We start from the raw sequence: 14832 nt of genomic DNA, 5'->3' as shown, positions 1-14832 counted from the left end.
ATTATATATTATAATTATTACTAAATTATATATATAATTATAATAATATATATAATTTAGTAATGGGTTTGCTGGGTTGAGTAAATGATTATTGAATGATTATATGAATATATTATATATTTATAATTATATATTTATATAAAATGTATATATATTTAATATATTATATTAAATATAATTTAATATAATATTTAATACACTAATATAGTCATATCTTATATATTAATATATAATTTAATATAAAATATAAATATAAATATTTATTTATTTATATAAAATATATATAATATATAAAATATATATAATATATAATATATATAATATATAAAATATATATTTAATATAAATATGTAAATATATAATATATATAAAATATATAAAATAAAATATATTTATATATTTATATTAAAGATATTTAATATATATCAACTATATATTTATAATATATAAAAATATGTATTTAATATATAATATATAAATGATATGCATATAATACACATATATAATATATAATGCATATATAGTATATACAATGTAAAAATATATGTAGAGTATAATGCATATTTATGTAAAAATAAATATAAGAACAATATTAAGATTAGAAAGCCAGTTGAAGGAAAAGCAAATTGAAATTACAGGCCACAGAGAACTTGCTAGTTATTTTTCCCAATAACCAAAGCCAAAAGGGGGGAACATTATAAAGTACACTGTTCATACTATCAGAAAAAAAAAAAAAACTCATTCCAATTCCTGTGGGCTGTTACCTGAATTGTAAATCTAGGATCCTTGAAGATATAAGCCACGCCATTTATGGTAGACTTTAGCCACATGAGTGACATTATTGCTAGGTTTAAAACTTGTTTACTTCTGGGTTACTTGAGTTTGGGTCTTTTTGTTAATTCATGGTTTTCTTGGGAGTCATGCCTCAGTGCAGGCTTGGATATGAGAAAGACGTACATCAGCCTTTTGTTATCTACCCCTTTAGGGGACTCCACTTCATTGTAAGAGAAAGCAGGTTAGCCTACTGGCAAAGAAGAGCCCTGCACAGTGTCAGTCTTGTGGAATATCCTAGTTCTGACACTTCATGGCTCTCTGACCCTGGACATATTGCTTAACCTTCTCTATGCTACATCTATAAATGTGGATAATGCCACTTCTCTCACAAAGTTAGTGTGAGATGTAAATATATTAATCATTATTTATAAAGGGTTTCAGAACAATATGTAGAACACGGTATTCTGTGCATATTGTTGTTATTATTACCAGGTCTTTTGCAGACAATTTTTATTTTTCTCTTTATGGCACCAAAAGCCTCCAAAGTAGACCACATGCTACATCCTCTCCAGCCACACGACCTTGGCAAACACTTTCTCTGCCAGGAAAATGTTTCCATCCCAATCACACTACATCACATTTTCTCTTTTTTTCTTCCCAATTGGGTAACTTTCACCTAGCCTTAAAAACTCAGCTTAAACTTAGGTTTCCTGAGGTTAATTAGATCAGCTACCACATACTTCTCATGGTAGTAATTTGGTATATATCTCATTCTTTGATTCATATCTGTGTCTTCCACTAAACTGTAGTAAGCTTCATTGTAGCAGAACTTGAATCTGTTATGCCTATTGTAGTATGATTATATTATTGGCATTTAGCATTATGACTGGAATATAGTAGGCACTTAGTAAATAATTCTTTTTTCTTCTTTACTTTTTTTTGCAACTGTTATTTTAGACTCAGGAGGTACATGTGCAGGTTTGATGCTTGGGTATGTTGTGTGATGTTGAGGTTTGTGACAAATGATTCTGTCACCCAGGTACTGACCATAGTACCTAACAGTCAGTTTTAACTCTTGTCCACCTCTCTCCCCAGTCTAGTAGTCCCAGTGTCTATTGTTCTCATCTTTATGTCCATCTGTACCCAATGCTTAGCACCCATTCATAAGTGAGAACATGCAGGATTTTGTTTCCTGTTTTTGCATTAATTTCTTTAGGATAATAGCCTCTAGCTCAACCATGTTACTGAAAAGGACATGATTCCATTCATTTTTATGGCTGCATAGTATTGCATGGTGTATGCATACCGTATTTTCTTTACCCAGTCCACCATTGATGGGTACCAAGGTTGATTCCATGTCTTTGCTATTGTGAATAGTGCTGAGGTGAACATGTGAGTGCAAGTATTTTTTTGGCAGAATGATTTGTTTGCTTTTGGATATATACCTAGTAATGGGTTTGCTGGGTTGAGTAAATCATCCTTGAATGAATTAATTTAACTTAGAGTTAACATATACAGCAAATCCAGGTGCTGCCTGCAGAATGTCCTGGCAAAGTCCTATCAATGCTAAAATGAAGAGGTAGGGACCTAGACAACTCGTTGGATGACTCTGGGTCTGTTTCCTTAAAACTATTTGATGTAATAGATTTATTACATCTAATTATTTATTACAGTCTATTGTAATTATTTATTACAATCTAATTTATTACAGTCTGTTAGATGTAATAGATTTAAGGAAACAGACCCAAAGCTGCATAACTTGACCCTGAGATAATTTTAGGTGATTTACATGTTTAATTCTCATTTAATTTTAAATATATTTTAACATATAATAAACTGTGATTTAAAAAGCAGACCTCAAACTGTATGTTATACACCAACTTTGAACACACTGGAAAACGCCAGCCTGTTAATTTGTGCTACTAGGTTACCCTATTCATGTGCAGAATGGCATTGATTGTGAAGATCCTACTAAAATTTCAAGGCATGCTCTTAACTATTTCAACTATTTATCTTAGGAAATGCAGATTTTTCTCCATCCTATAGAACTGAAAGAAAAATGAAAATTAATAAGATATTAGAGCTGATGTGTAACTTTAAATTCTTTCTAATTTTGTATTCACTAGAACAACTTCTTGTCATTGACTAATTGTATAAGTAGATATTGCTTTAAACAAATAAATGTTTACTGATTTTAAAAATTTAGTTTTTGTCAGCTATACATTTGCATCCTGAAAAAAAACTTCTATTGCAGGGAGGGATTTCACTATTACAAATTATTTCAGAAGCTTTTTTAAAACCACATTCTATATCATAGTGACCATCCCTTCAAATTCTCGTAGCCTGTGATCCTTTAATGATAAAGTGTCTCCTACTTTTTGCCACATTCAGTCAATGCTGAAGGTGAGAATGACAGATAACACAAACACCTGCTTAATGGCAACAGCTGCTGCGAAAGCGGTGCAGATGAGCGGGAGCAGAGATGGTTCTAGCCAGTGTCCACACATCTATGGGATAGTGGCATTTATGAATCTATACACCTTATACTTCTCTCTAGACTTCATCCTGACTAGTCTTTTAGACTTGCTGTAGGAATTGCATAGTTTCATTCCTCTGCCACAGATTGAGAGTTAAATGTTGGGTAGACTTTATTACAGAGCATATAACTAATATTAAATGTTTTATTCCATTTTTAAATGCTAGCATATCATAGGCACTTAAAGTGTGTTCCCCTGTGTAATAAATATGCAACTTAAAATCCCTTCTTTATTCCTTGAAATCAATCATAAGCAAATATTATTGTATGCTAACAAGCTCCCTTAATTGGAAGACCAAAGTCAGGGTTCTCTTCTGCCCTGGCTTAAGATGCTCTTAAACGCTTCCGATTAACGACTTTGGTTTTGGACACCATGGATAATTGCCCTTCATCTGACTAGTAGTTTTCTGTAAAGAATTAAGAATATTGGCTTTGGAGTCAGAGAAATCTGGTCTTGAATCTGAGGTTTAACGTTTAAAGTATGAGTGAACTTGGGAAAGTTACTTAACTTCTCTGAGACTCATTTTACTCATTTGTAAAATAGGATCCAGCTTCATAGCTGTTCTGAGTGCTCAATAAGATAGTTCATACATACCTCCTGGTACACAGTAAACATTACATGAGGTTTTGGCTTTGGCTATGTTTTATGACCACATGATGACAATCATGTTGCCATCAGAGGTGGTCAGTGGCTTAAAAGCATTAACTGGAATTATCTATTTCCTTGCATTTGAAAACTGCCTATCTTCCCATGATTTCTCATCTTCTAGAAGGTCAATCCCGGTTTCTCACATAGGGGTTGAAGGGTTGGTTCTCTGGCAAGCAGTAGGAGAGGGCCAGTCTCAAGGCACAAGTGCTTTTCGGGCCTCTGCTTCTTCATCCGATTTGCTAATGTCCCCTTGACCAAGGCAAGTCATGTGGCTAAGCCCAGGTTCAAGGAGAAGAGAAATGGACTCCACCTCTTGATGCAGGTAGGACACATATCATGGCCATTTTCTTTTTCAGTCTACCACAAACACTAAGCAATAAGTAGATCCTGTGATCTTGAGAAATAATATTATCTTCTTTATATTAATACTAAAGCTACATTTAAATAAGCACTTAATCATTTCTAAGCCCTGAGAAGTAGCTTATATAGGTATTCTTATTCCTATTTATAGCTGAAAATGACTGACATCTGGAGAGTTTAAATGCCATGGCTGAGGTTAACATAATGAATATGACTGGATTTGGAAGTCGTCTGATTTAAGTAATGCTTCTTCCTAGAGTACCGGACTTGGCTTATTGAAGTTACTCTTTTAAATGTGTGATAATTTGGTACCACTACTTTATTTTTCATTATTGCAAAGTGGTCATTAGTTTATCAGAGGGCTTGATCCTTGTGCTTAATACTTAAGATTTGGAAATAGTACATTTACAAAATAATTTACAAATAGAAGCTATTCAAATTCTCGTAGCCTGTGATCCTTTATGATAAATTGTCTCCTACTTTTTGCCACATTCAGTGGCAATTCTGCCACTGTGGGTGGCAATTCTGATAGGTGCTACAAAGGAAAAGATACATGATGATTCATGGGGCTATAACTTTTTAACTTATAACTTTTTAGTTTAATTCTAGCCTCCCTTGCTCTCTTTGCATTTTTGGAAAGCATTGTAACTCATCTGCCTTGATGGGCCATATTGTGAGAGGCTGAACTCTTTGTGACATGGTTAAATGAGTTCTTGTCTCATCTAGTAAGGGTCTTCCTTCCTATTTCCTGAATAACTTACTGCCATCTGTGCCCTGGACTAAAAATCTGGATAAACAGTAGCCCCAAAGGCCTGCTAAATTGCATGCTGACTTAAAAAGTTGCGTAAGATCAAGGATTTATATTTTAGAACTACCTAACCGTGTCTTACAGTGGTTCCATAATTGTGTTTGGAAACAGTGCAATTTAAACCTAAAATTCAAGTGATTTACATTTTGGCCTTCCTACCCTTTTATTTATTTATTTTTTGGTTATGTAGATTAGTAATAACGTTTACTTTGTAGTACACTTTATAACGTACATCCATTATCTAAATACCACAAAATGCTGGGACTTATAATATCTTTATTTCATTATAAATGAGAAAACTTAGGGTCCAAAAAGATAGGCAACTTTCTTGGGATCCTGCAGCCAGAAAGGAATGGTACCCAAACTCAACATGCACCCCATCTGCCCACCGTCTTCTTTCTGATCCCAGACTCAATGCATATGCTGTCCTTATTGTCATATTGCCTCAGCTTACCTTTGCAAAATGATGGAGAATGTACTGACTTTATTCTGACCTCCAGTACTATTTATTTTGGATTTAATTACATAGTGCCTTCTGTTGTTATTTAACTGTTTTATAAGCTCTTATTTTCTTAATGACATGGTGAGCTTTTTATAGGCAGTCCCCCCCTTCCCTGTCGTTCCCACATCACCCACTATCCTGCTAAGAATCCAGGAGGCAAGCGGTAAATACTTGTAGAAGCAGCCTGATTTGAATGACTGATGCTAAGATTGACAGGCTGCAGTTGGAAAGTGATCCGTGTCTTTTATTACCTCACGTAGTTGCCTTTTTAATGGAAGCAGCTGTCGATGCTGTGCTGCCCACAGAAACCCTCAGGTCGTTTTTCTCCCTTTCTATTTAGGCTTCCCCAAAGTACATCCGCTCACATCCTATATTCATCCACAATTATTTGGCCCCATACAGCAAGTTTAAAAATAGCCAATGTGCACCATAGTAAGACACTGGAGGTGCGCTGTAGGGACCCTTCAACAAGTTGAAGGCTGGCGAAGGTCATTCTCTTCACGACCTGCAGTGAAGGCGTGGGGAGTTTCTGATGGCTGCTAAGAAGAATAGGTGGTCAGCAGTGTGCCTTCCCCTGTCTCGCCCCTTGACTCCCTTCCCCACTGTTTCGGCCACATGCTTCTCCTTAGCTCAGCATCCCAAGCATATATTCTATTTTGAGATTACCTAGTCTTCAGCTTAGTTAAGCCATGTGATATGTAACATGCTTTACTTCTCCTAGGTTTGCAAATCCCCTTTGTTTTTTCCTAAAGCTTATTTTAGTAAATAAGCATGGTCAGCAAATGTCAGCACTTCACTATTCTCCTCACTCTATTCTTACCTGTTCCTTCTAACATCACTAATGCTGCTCTGGGCATTGGGCTCTTTGTAGTTATTTGTTCTTTTAGTTGCATTTATTCACAGGCACTGCTTGGTGCTAGGGATGTTGTAGAGAACAAAACAGGCAGGATTCCTGAGTTTACGGTTCTTACAGACTGATAAGGAGAAGAGACCTTAATCAAATGATAAATGTGGGTGGCAATTCTGATAGGTGCTACAAAGGAAAAGATACATGATGATTCATGGGGCTAGAACCAAACTGGGCAGATCAGGGAGCTTTGCTGGGGAAGGAACTGTAGAACTGAGATCTGAAGATCTGGAGAGGAGAGCTTACAATATATGGAGAAGAGAGTCGCATAATGGGACATACCTCCATACCATTGTCAACAAATACAGCAGGTATGTGAAGGAGTGTAGGGGCTATGACCAGATGCAGTGGGGGGACTTGACATTGCCCGAGAGAATTAAGGAAGAGATCCCTGGTGAATGTCGATTAAACTCAATCAGGAATGGTGAGTAGAGCTTATGTGAAGAAGAGGTGGGGGAAAGAAGACAGCACACGAGAGACTGCAGGAAGTCCCAGTAATGCAGAGACACTGGAAGGAGGCAGTGCAGCCGGAGTGGAGGAGGGTACAGACAGGGGACACCATGGGTAGTTTTTCAGGTCATGGTAATGTCACATCTTGCACTCAGGGACAGTCATAGCTTACTGCTGCACCTAAAAAATTATCCTGAGGTAGAAACTTTCTCCCCTAACCTCAACAATAAAACACTCTTCTGCAGTCCAACCAATGTGTATACACATCAAGAAAATAAAATTATGGGAGGTCACACCGTCTCCACCAGCACTGCCAGGACCTCTGAAAAGGGTCCAGGTTGGTGGACTCCAAATCAAAATTCATAGTGAATGAAACCTGAATATTAAGAAACTAACTCTGTAAGAGAGTTGTATCTTTTTACATCCTCAGCACCACCACATTTCCCCCTTTCTTTCTAAGGTGAGCTTCCTGAAGATGAGGTGTGGGTACTCCTGCTTTGTGAACTTCCTTAGATCTAGAGAACTTACCTTTGCTCCTTTTCCCATTTGACTTTCATCATCTTCAGTCAGGTACTTCAATGAAAGGAGCCTTCAAAGAAAATGAACCTAACAAAATTTAAATCTGAGAGCCCACGGTTTTAATATCTTTCATTTTCATCAATCTTTCTTATACCAGATAGAATCAGTAATAGCTACTTGATGGATGTAGTTCCCAGAGGCCTACAGTGAATTTTCTCTCAATAGTCTTTCTACCTTGATCTCTTCTAGGTGAAGAGATGAGGGATTGTTTTGGATGTTTTTGTTTTGTTTTCCAAGAGATTGTGCTATGCCAGTTTGCTGTACAAAAAGAAGAGTCTCTTGGACAGCCAATGTGTTATGTTTTAGAATTGTTCTTTGCCCTCATATGTAATAATTATGCTCATTTGTCAACAAGGAAGAAAAAACAAGAAAAAATTTAGATGGTGTTGAAGAACAGAATCCTACTAACAACCATAGATTTTCATGACAGAATTTTTATATTGTTCTCATACAGGATGAAGAGGAAGAAATCAAACAAGAAATTAACATGTTGAAGAAATATTCTCATCACCGGAATATTGCTACATACTATGGTGCTTTTATCAAAAAGAACCCACCAGGCATGGATGACCAACTTTGGGTATGTACTGCCGTCCAAATTTGCTTTATTTACATAAAAAACAAACACGGCCAAATGGTTCATTTTTCTATCCTCATGACAAAATTTGATTAACTCCTCCTTTAACCGTTAGCCCCCATGATGTCCGTAACATATTGTTTTCAGGGTTTTCTCCCATTTCCTTGAATATCTATCTTTTCAGGATCTCTAAATGTTCCTTCTATCCCTTAATATGGACCATCCCCAAAGCCAATTGTTAAGTTCTCTGTTTTTTTTTTTCACTAATTGACAACGTTTTATTGTGTTTTATTTTAAGCACCATGGTATTTACATTTTATGAATTGTATCATTTATTTTGCTTCTTTGAGTTAGGTATTATTCTTTCCCTAATTTCTGGAATGATGCAACTAAGGTTTACAGAAAAAATGAATAAACTGTTCCAAAGTCTACATAGCTAGCAGGGATGGATCTAGGATCTAACCAAGCTCTATGCGATTCTCTGTCTATCGCTGATGTGTGGGTGACTGAAACATAAACTTTAACTCTGTAAGTAAAATACCTAATACAGTGTCTGGTACCAAGTAGGGACTCTGCAAAGGTTGTTTTCCTTTCATGTTTCCCCTAGTCTACTTAGCTATGTGCCACAGTCCTTTATCTCTGACAGTCTAAGAGGCAGCTCTAATTGGCTGTCCCACCAATGAGTTTACTGTGTTTGATACCAAACCCTGTTGCTGCTCTGTGGAGCCTTCCTGGTTTCTGTCCTTGGAACTGTTACTCACTTAGTCCTTCAGCACGATTATAATGCTGTATTGGTTTGGCCTTCCCTTGCCAATTTTATAATTACCTCCCTAGTATGGGCCCATTCAGTGGAAGCCTGGACTTTACAATGGCCTCCTATGTGTGGATCTACTTTTCTTTCACTCTTTCTTCTTCCCTCTACCTTCTGTCTTTCCGTCCCTCCTTCCCCGCTTCCTCTCTCTCAATTTCTGTTCATCCCACATGTCGTTGTTATATTAATGCTTCTAAAAATACCTTTTTAACTTCTTACTGTCTTGCTCATTTTCCAGAGGTTTTATATGTGCCTAACACACAAAATTTACTGAATTAGCAAGAGCCTACTATACGCCAAATACTGTGCTGAGCTGTGTGGATCCAGTAATGGCTATTTCATGGAGAATTCCCAAAGTACTCAGCCTTGGGCAGAAGTAACTATTTTAATGCATCAGACATTTCCAATCCAGTGGGGAAGACAGAATATAGACAGTGAGTGCAATCAGTGACCAAAAAAGATATAAAAATGTTAGCTCATAAAACTAACAAGATTTTCACGTCATTTAATATGAGTACTCAATCTTTGGAAATGAAAAGAACCATTGGGATTTTTTTTTTCATAAGGCTCATCTCCAAATTTAAAAGAAAAATTATTTGGGGGTAAACACATTTTATATAGTTTATATGATTCTAAAAAAGTTACAGTAGGTTTTAATTGTGGCCTCTAAATGTATAATAGATGTAAATACAAAGATTCAACATATAAAAGTAGTGGGAGAAAATAAATATGACTGGATAATCCTAAAGAGAGATATATGACAACAAAGGGATACACCGTAAAATATAATTTTGATGGACTTGACTATATACATGTTTTAAATGTCTTCTTAACAAAAAACATAAAGTAAAAATGCAAATAACTGAGTAAAAATATTCATTTTATAATATAATGAGCAAAGAATTTAGCAGCCTTCAGAGATGAAGCATTTTTATAAATCAATAGGAAAAACATGAAATTACTAATAGCAAGATTGAGTTAAGGAAAAGATTACAACCAAAAAAGTAAGCAATATCAATTATCAATAAAGGTGTATTAAAAGGCTATTCTTACTAACAATAGAAATCCACAAGAAAAAAATAGATACCATTTCTTGCCTAGTAGACTGGCAAAGATTTTTTTTTAATTATAATGTCCAGAATGGACACTCATACCCACTGCTCATGGAATGAACACTGGTCCAACTTAAGGGCAGTTGGCATACACACACACACACACACACACACACACACCTTCCAAAGCAAACGCCTTACTTTTGACTCCCTATTTTCACAGGCAGGAATATGTCATAAATCAGGTCACTTATTTAGGTAACTACATAAGGATGTATGTAGAAGTTAACCAATAGGGAGTCACTTAAGGTACATTGCAGACATTTAAAATGATGTAGCTCTGCATTTATAAATGGATAAGCATTAACAATTGTAGTAGGGGCTGGGTGCGAGGGTGGCTCACACCTGTAATCCCAGCACTTTGGGAGGCTGAGGCGGGTGGATCACTTGAGGTCAGGAGTTTGAGACCAGCCTGACCAACATGGTGAAACCCTATCTCCACTAAAAATACAAAAAAATTAGGTGGGCGTGGTGGTGGCTGCCTGTAATTCCAGCTACTCCAGAGGCTGAGGCAGGAGAATTGCTTGAACTTGGGAGGCGGAGGTTGCAGTAAGCCGAGATAGTGTCACTGCACGCCAGCCTGTGTGACAGAGTGAGACTCTGTCTCACACACACACAAAAAATAAAATAAAACAGGACTTTGTAAAGCCTTTTGAAGAGGTTATAATTAGATATAGTATGTTTTCATTTTTGTGGAAAAAATACACACGTAGTAACTTGGTGGGGATATCTGATATAATGTATACTAATTGTTTTGAAAATATTTGAGGTAGTAATTTCAGTAATTTCATTTTAAAAGCATTTTTCTTTTTTACATCCGCTTTTTTTTCTCTAATCTTTCTCTTCAGTACATTTTCTTTTAGAGACAGGGTCTTGCTCTGTCCTCTAGGCTGGAGTGCGGTGGCACCGTGATAGCTCACGGTAGCCTTAAATACCATAGCTCAAGCGATCCTGCCGCCTCAGCCTTCTGAGTAGCTCTGACTGCAAGGGCACGCCACTATGCCCAGCTAATTTATTTATTTTTTTTTGTCTCACTTTCTTGCCTAGGCTGGTCTCAAACTCCCGGTCTCAAGCGATTCTCCTGCCTTGGCCTCCCAAAGTACTGGGATTACAGGTGCAAGCCACTGCACCTGGCCTGAAATTTCTCTTAAGTTCAGCATCTGAACCCTTTCTGCTGCTTCTTTTGTTGTTGCTACCACTGGGCTGTTCTTGCTCCTCATAAAAGACTGTCTGCTCTCTGAGGGCAAGGATTGTGTCTTTTGCTTCCCTCTGCAGCATTTGGAAGGCACTGGGTAATATGCTGACAAAATCATTGGTTTATGAATGAAAATTATATTGTTAGAACAAAACCTGGTTGCAACAGGTACTTTTGAGAGCTCAGTTTCCTGAGGCCTGCAGATTCAACAGGATATGATGAGGTGGCATGAGTTAAGATATCTTTGTGTTTCCAAAGGACTTCTACATTGTCAACAATTTAGCATTTTAGCAGTGACCCTAAATTGCCAGAAGCTGCAGCAGATGACACGTAGAGAATGATAGCTATTATCCTCCAGCTCATTATCAGCACCCTGGAAGTCCCCCTTGCTCTCCCTCTCAATCACTGCCACCTCAAGGAAAATGGGTATCCTGACTTTTTTTCTCCCAGTTGTATTAAGATATAATCAACAAATAAAAATTGTATATTGGCTGGGCATGGTGGCTCATGTCTATTATCCCAGTACTTTTGGAGACCAAGGCTGGGAGGGTTGCTTGAGCCCAAGAGTCTGAGACCAGCGTGGGTAACATAGTGAGACCTCATCTCTACCAAAAAAATTAAAATTAAAAAAAAGAAAAAGAATTTGTATATTGTTGGTGAGGATGTAGAGAGAAGGGGACCCTTGTATGCTGTTGGTGGAAATGTAAGTTGGTACAGCCGTGTGGAAAATACTACAGAGGTTTCTGAAAAAATTGGAAATAAAACTACCTTATGATCCAGAAACCCCACCTCTGGGTATATATCCAAAGGAAATAAAATCAGTATCTCAAAGAGGCATCTGAGCTCCTGTGTGCATTGCAGCATTATTCAGAATAGCCAAGGAATGATAGCTATTTTATAGTTGTCTGTAGAAAGGTGTTTTCTTTGGTCAGAGCTATGGTTCTCAATTAAAAAAAAAAAAAGCATTAATGTAGCTTTATAACCATCTCCCAGCATATCACCTGAGCTAGAACAGCTATTTCTAGATGAGCCACACCTAGCTATTAATTTCATTCATTTTGTGAGATGGGCCAGACAGAATAGTTGGTTTTCATGTTAAGTTGAATTATTAAAATTGGGGTAATTGGGGTGTTTATTTACGAATCATTGGTTGAGGGAAGGAGACGGGTGGTTAATAGGGCTTGACTCTTTTTCGCCCTTTTCCAGATCCTGAGATGTTTTAAGCTGGAAGAATTAGTCATGATAGACTTTGCTGGGTCCAGTGAAGTTAATTGACTTTCCCTGGGCCTCAAAACTCATTAGTGGATGATGCAGGACCAGATTGCAGACATCCTAAAACATAACACTTTAGCTTGGTCGGAAGTTCTGTGAAAGCCCCCTGGAAGTTTTTGTTAAAAACTGAGCAAAATCTTCAGTCCATTTTCAGATAGGTACTTGGAGAAAGCAGCACACCTGCTGGCATCTGCATGGTGTTAATGGGAGGTATTGTACTCTGGAAATGAGTCACTTCCCACTAGTTCTCACCCTGGCCAATTGCTCTTCTCATGGAGATGGCTGCTGTTGCTGGGAACCAAAAGCCTGATGTGTATGTGTTCATTTATTTGCTCCCCAGTCATTCATTCATTCTTCCATATATATATATATATATATATATATATATATATATATATATATGAACATATATATCTCCATATATTCATTTATTTGTCTGTATATACATACATATGTATATGTATATATTATCATATCATCATATATATACATGGCTAGTATAGATACATATATATACTGGCTAGGCACAAGGCACTCTTCCAAGCACTCAGGATATAACAGTGAACAAAATTTATGAAAGTACTTATTTTAATGCAGCTTACATTTTTGCTGTAGACTACAAACAATAAACATAATAAATAAGACAATTACAGAGGATGCTGGAAGCTAGTAAGTACCTGGTAGAGTACTAATTGGGAATGCAGGTAAGGGTTGCAATGTGTTACGGACTAAATATTTGTGTGCCCCCAAAATTCATATATTGAAATCCTAACTTTCAATGTGATGGTATTAGGAGGTGAGGCCTTTGGGAGGTGATCAGGTGATGAGGGTGGAGCCCTTATAAATGGGATTAGTGCCCTCATAAAAAGAACCCAGAGAGCTCCCTTGCTGTCTTTCTGAGAAGTTAACAGTCTGCAACCTGGAGCCAGATCATGCAGGGCTTTGCAGGCCATTGGGAAGACCTGGGCTTTTACTCTGCATTAGGTGGGAGAGCCATGGAGGGTTTTGAACGTGGAGTGAGGGGGATGGGATCTGACCCACACACTGAAGGGGTCACTTCAGTTGCTGGCTTGCGAATAGACCAGATGGGCCAAGGAGAGAAACAGGAGACCAGTTAGGAAACTGTTTTAGTAAGTGAATCCCCTTCCTGAACTTGATGAAGGGGGGATCTGCAAGTAGTGAGCACTTCCAAACTGGACCACATGGGGAGGAATTCTGCCATCACATTGGACTTACCCCACTTCAATTAAATGCAATTAACTGCAGGTAACAAAATGTGGAAGTTACAGCTCCTACATTCTGCCAGGTTTGAAAGACAAAGGGCCCAGCACTCGTCAGACTCGCGTCTATGCAGAGGGCTGCTCTGACCATCCCTTCTAGCAATTGTCTAGTAGCTTCTTTGCTACCAAAGAAAACTTTGTTCCATACCATAAAAGCTATGGAAGGCCTCATAAGGGCAAGAGCGTCATTTCTTTTCCTAGTTGATTGATGTGGTGACACATCAAGAAAGAACTAGGAAGAAGAAAGACAGAAACATAATAGTTAGGAAATTAATATCAGATTACAATATTGGTGGGAACACAGTCATAGAATATAACAGTACATACTTATTCCAAGGCCTCTGACTCACTAAATTTGGGGCATTCTGTGTTAGTAAGAACAATGGTAGGAAATATTTATCACCTGCTTACCATGGGCCAAGTACTATGCTTGTTTACTTTGTCATATTATCTTATTAGATTTTTGCAGCCATTCTGCAAATCAAGTATTATCCCTACTCTGCAGATGGAGGAAACTAGGCTCAGAGAGTCCAGAAGTTTGTCCAAGGTCTTATAGCAAGTCCGTGATGAAGCCAGCATGCTAGCTAACCCCAAGCTGTCTGATTCCAGAATCAAGCCCTTAAACCCTACACTCTTCTCCTTTGGTCATGAAAAATAGTTCTGATATCAGAAGCTGATGTTCTAAATAGGATTGAAGATTTGTGTTTAAATAAATTTAGTTTAACTTCACCTTTAATCTGAACTCCTCTATTTACCCAATATTCAAAGAGCAAGTAAGACCTGTTAGCTACTAATAAGAGTGCTGTAAACTCTAAGAAATACATTTTGAAAAGTGCGTTAGGTGCTTTGGGAATGTTTTATCAAATAATTGCAAAGGTCATAGATAGTTGACTCTTCGGACTAGTGGCATTTTGTTAGGATTACGTTTATATAAAAATATTATGAATTATATAGAGGCATGGCCTAAAGCAACTAAAAGCAGCACTTTCTAACATTTATTCCCTGTATTCAGACTACATG

The 14832-nt window shown here is 37.2% G+C and overlaps 1 protein-coding gene across 4 annotated transcripts in view; it reads left to right on the top strand.

Moving 5' to 3' along the window:
* The window catches only part of TNIK (TRAF2 and NCK interacting kinase), a 398535-nt gene that overhangs the window by 240123 nt on the left and 143580 nt on the right, over positions 1-14832 (top strand). For all 4 annotated transcript variants that reach the window (XM_003831928.8, XM_003831929.8, XM_003831931.8 and 1 more), the window contains exon 4: positions 8020-8145. In XM_003831928.8, coding sequence (XP_003831976.1) covers positions 8020-8145 — 126 coding nt within the window. The remainder of the gene's footprint in view (positions 1-8019; positions 8146-14832) is intronic.

Source organism: Pan paniscus, chromosome 2, assembly GCF_029289425.2.
Source record: "Pan paniscus chromosome 2, NHGRI_mPanPan1-v2.0_pri, whole genome shotgun sequence".
Taxonomy (NCBI): Eukaryota; Metazoa; Chordata; class Mammalia; order Primates; family Hominidae; genus Pan; species Pan paniscus.
This window is presented reverse-complemented; position numbering and strand designations above follow the sequence as displayed.